The sequence below is a fragment of the Wasmannia auropunctata genome, unplaced genomic scaffold, assembly GCF_000956235.1.
Source record: "Wasmannia auropunctata unplaced genomic scaffold, wasmannia.A_1.0 LD336001.1, whole genome shotgun sequence".
In the NCBI taxonomy this organism is placed as follows: domain Eukaryota; kingdom Metazoa; phylum Arthropoda; class Insecta; order Hymenoptera; family Formicidae; genus Wasmannia; species Wasmannia auropunctata.
Genome location: NW_012026889.1, coordinates 1,228,087 through 1,232,568, shown reverse-complemented (window position 1 = coordinate 1,232,568; position 4,482 = coordinate 1,228,087). Strand labels below are relative to the sequence as shown.

The 4,482-nt window shown below is 41.1% G+C and overlaps 1 protein-coding gene across 1 annotated transcript in view; it reads right to left on the bottom strand.

Moving 5' to 3' along the window:
• Positions 1 to 3,777, bottom strand: part of LOC105453255 (protein bric-a-brac 1-like) — an 18,578-nt gene extending 14,801 nt beyond the window's left edge. Inside the window, exon 1 of the mRNA XM_011695047.1 lies at positions 3,534 to 3,777. Coding sequence (XP_011693349.1) covers positions 3,534 to 3,773 — 240 coding nt within the window. The 5' untranslated portion in view covers positions 3,774 to 3,777. The remainder of the gene's footprint in view (positions 1 to 3,533) is intronic.
• Between the last annotated feature and the right edge of the window lie 705 nt (positions 3,778 to 4,482).

Sequence of the window (4,482 nt, the reverse complement as noted above, 5' to 3'; positions counted from 1 at the left end):
TTTTATGATATTAATTGTAACGTTTTGCAAAATAGCACATTATCTCATATCTGGCATAAGGATGTCTAAATACATCCGACTTGCATTAGATAACAGAAGCTCATTAAATTATTTAGATCTAAAGACTGCATGCAAAATTGTCTTTCGTTGCGATAGGTAAGATGATCTTGAATAGCCTGAAGCACAAGAATAACGAAGATAATAATATAACTGGTACTTGTAAAAATATATGTACCTGCTTGTTATAGAGTATAAGGAACATGTTAATATAATCACTACGCGTCTTCATATATTTGTTCGATAAAATTAAGTCGCTGTAAAAATTTCATTCGTAAAATCGCGAACATATAACTAAAAAAAATTTGCAAGTACTTTCTTTAGCCGCTGTGCGCGATATGTTGTATATAAACCGGAAAAGTGTATGGCTTATTGTCAGAGATTTAAGACAGGGAGGATCCTCTGCGATAAATTCGTACAGCTGCAGTGGACGTGCGACAGCACGGATTGTGTGTGAAAACGTGCAATGTGTCGCGTTAAGATAACGCGCTTGAGATATACTCGCGGAGAGAAGAAAACACTTTAAACATTTGCTCTATTAACAAGGAAAGATTATCAGATGATGTTATTATTACCGTTTCGCAAACAAGGAGTGCATATCACGATGATTATTGCTTGAAGGAAATTAAAAGGATCGTGTTATCGTTTATCCAAGCCAGTGAGAGAGAGAGAGAGAGAGAGAGAGAGAGAGAGAGAGAGAGAGGAGAGATAGAGGGAGGAGAGGGAAGCAGGTACGGAGTCGGCAGGAAGGGCGGAAAGATAGGGGAGCGGGAGCGAACGAGAGACACGTGTACGCGAAAAAAGAGCAAGAGTCCGGGGTCCGTGGAAACCGGACGGGATTGCATTCGTCGTCTGCTACAGATCGTCCGGGTTTTTTGGCTGGGAATAGAATCCAATTATCAGGAGTCGGGTCGTCTCCATCGAGTCGGGCAGGAAGGGAGAAAGGGGGAGGGGGGAAGTGATGGTGATGGTGCCACCCTTACCGCGGTTTCCTCGAGTTTCCACGTTTGATCTATACGTACATACGTATACACGCGGGGACACTCGTCACGCGTCAACCCAACTTTCGATGATGTCACCACCCGGACGATTACGCATCTATAATTAGCGACGGCGAGATAACGCGCGATCTTCGCCGCTCCTCCCCCCCCCCTCGCGGGGAGAGGAGATGCGGATTGTTTTGAACGTCTACCGTAATTCCCGTCGATATAAGCAAGTCGTCGAACCTCGTAATTCGGATGACTGATTCCAATGGTGGGCGTATCTAAATCATATATCAGACGAATGTGGAGCATGAATCGTTCTATTGGAAACAATTGAATATGATTATGCAACACGGAGCAGTTCTGTATTGCAAAACGTTATCTACGAATAAATTATCTCGGAGAAACGTTTGCGGTTTAGATAAGAGTCTGAAATGGTATTCTTTTATGATTTAAGGGCGTTTATTCACAGTCCGATCTTATATAAGCTCGTCTTAAATCATTGAGTGATCTTAAGCTTCCATTCCAACGAAACCTCTATGACTATACAGTATCTCGAGATCGTATTTTTTTTGGCTATAAATACTGATTCAAAAATATGAAAATATGAAAAGCTAGTCTGATAAGCTTTAATAGTAGCTAATGTAATTTTGAGCTTGTCTATCAATTTCATTAAATAAACAAGAAGATACAATAGAACAGTGATGATATATCGTTAGAGTCCGTATTGAACTTAGGGACATATAGGGAACATATTGCCACAGATTCGATTTATATTACTGCTATTGAAGCAAATTCGACGATTACATTGGTCAAAGATAACCAGTTCCCTGGTGGATCCGAAATCAAAGCAATTTTGTGCCAAAATTGGTGAGATCGAATAATTTCGTATTTTACATATGGAAGCTTATCTATAAGTTTTTTTTTAGATCGTCATATTGGATCTATTTTGAATTTCGAAGTGATGCTCATATACGAGTTGTTACCATCAGTTTTGGCATTTTTTCACTCGTATACGAGTGAACTGAGGACTTCAAATGTGTCTTTTTAAATTTCGCTCCAGGATAATCAAAGAATATTGTGGATAAAAAGAATTATATGGTATGGAATACCCTTTACATTAAAGACATCCTAGAAACGGCGCGATTTATTAGAAGGGAGATGCTTGGGGGAACATTCAGTTGAGCCGGGCAGAATGCCACTTTCCGAAATTGTGGTCTTTTTGAGACGGATCCTTATATACCACGATACATTTGGCCGGACAGTATTTTGGAAATAATTTTGATAATTTCAAGAAGTGCTACCCTCTCTCCTCCGGGGGAAAATAACGGCCGACTAGTGAGTCGTCCTGTACGTACATGTGTGTATATACATATATGTGTACTTATACATCTCATCATATACATATATGATGAAAACGTCATTTCGCGGTGCGCTCGAAATGGAATTCCGAGTAGAAACAGGATTTCGAGACGCCGTTGGCAGCGCGTGGTTACAATTTAGTCTCTCCCCCGCCGTTACCGAAAACTGAGTTAAGCATTCCGTCACGATAACCGTGTTTTGACAAGAGACGAAGTCGCAAGGACGGAGACTCTAATTAGCGACGACCAAGTTCGTTTCGGTCGTGTACACACGCAAGTACCGTGGGCTGCCGCGGAGCTTATATCGACTCGATTATTTTAATTGAAAATTGACAAGATAACTCTCGCAATGCAGCGAGGGACTGAGCTCGTTTCGAGCCGGATTCGAGATGAAATATCGAGGAAAATGGCAATTTTATTATATATTTCCCGTAAATCGAATTGTGAAATTCCACTTATCGAGTTTCAGTCATAAATCCAATTTCACGTTACAGCGAAATTCCGGAAATCGAGTTTCCGCGTATCCTGAATCACTCGCGACTAATTTCTCTATTTCGCGATAGGACTTCTTATATCGTCGACTTTCATATCAAAGCATGGTTTTGTGCTACAGGTTTCCGATTGATGCTTATCGTCACGGCGGATTACTAATGCATTACGCCGTACTAATGCACCTATTCATGTCTATACAGCAATCGAGTACGCGTGCGATATTAAGTTACCCATTACGAGTTGATCGTAAGAGCCGATTAGATTATTTAAAGATTATACAAGCTAATCTTCATTCTCTTTTTTTTTTGTAAGAAACGCATATCTGAAAAGTGCGGCATAGCTTCAACGGATTCGAATCTTTTATATTACAGAACAATCTATACCATGTCAATTCTGAAGTTACCGAAGATTATTAATAACAATAGAGATTGTCAAAAAAAGAGAGAAATTTTACTCGTGCGTCTATCAATATTTAATTGTCCTATTTTCAGTCTAGCCTGTTTTTTTCAAATAAGCGTAACAAATTCAAAAAATACTCATTGTTCGGCAAAATGACCGATCACGGACTTTTCAAGCCATGCACGCAAAGATATGAGAAAGCGCGTCATCGACGTCGTGTCATTATCGCGATGATCTCTGCTCTGTTTACCTTGTGCGCTCGCAACGTTTTGCCTTCGCAGGCGAGCGTGACGTCGCAATAGGCCTGCCGCTCGAGCAACTGCGAGAACATGGTTTGTAGGTTGCTGTGATGGTACTTCCATCTCAGACAGTACTGTTGCGGGAACATGTTGGATGATGAAGATGAAAAAGATGATGATGATGCCGAGCCGGTCGATGCGGGTGTCGTTGCTGCTGCTATACAGCCTCGTTGTTGAAGCATGCGCGGCCCTGGCGTCGCCGCGAACTCCTCGACCGAGCCGGCCACCGTCGCGTTCGCTTCCGGTTCACCGTACGCTCGTCGCCCACCCTCTCTTCCTCCTGCGCCCCGCCAATGTCTGCAACGTCGGAAGAACTCGTGTCAAGGGGGTCGACCACGTGGATCTCCTTAATATTTGATTTTCACGAAATTTCGAGAGGTGTAAAAAGAGACTACTCATCAGTTTTGGAATACACGACTTTTTATCAGTGAACAAAGTTAACAAAGTTTATCTAATATTATCTGGTTTAGATATCTGGTTATCGTTTTAAGTAAAACGCTGCAGGAATTTCTTCATTAAATATGTTTACGGTTTGATAAAAATTTGTGGAACGATTTAAATTTATTCCCATATAATAGAAATATTCGAAATACATCATAGCGATATTCTAAAGATATCCCAAAAAAGTACTCGTATCTTTAGGCTATCCTTACAATATATTTTGGATACTTCTGCTGTATGGGTTCCGACGAGTCGTCATTACACACCAGAATTTAAAAAAATTATATTGAAATATGTAATAGTGGAGCAATCTAAATGATTACATTAAATAACGGAACGATCTAAAATGTCTCGTGTAAATTCGCGCGAACACGAGGCTTACGTCGGAAACACGCGCTCGCTGCAGATATAGCGACCAACCGGTCATTGTCACACCGGTATCGGGCCGGC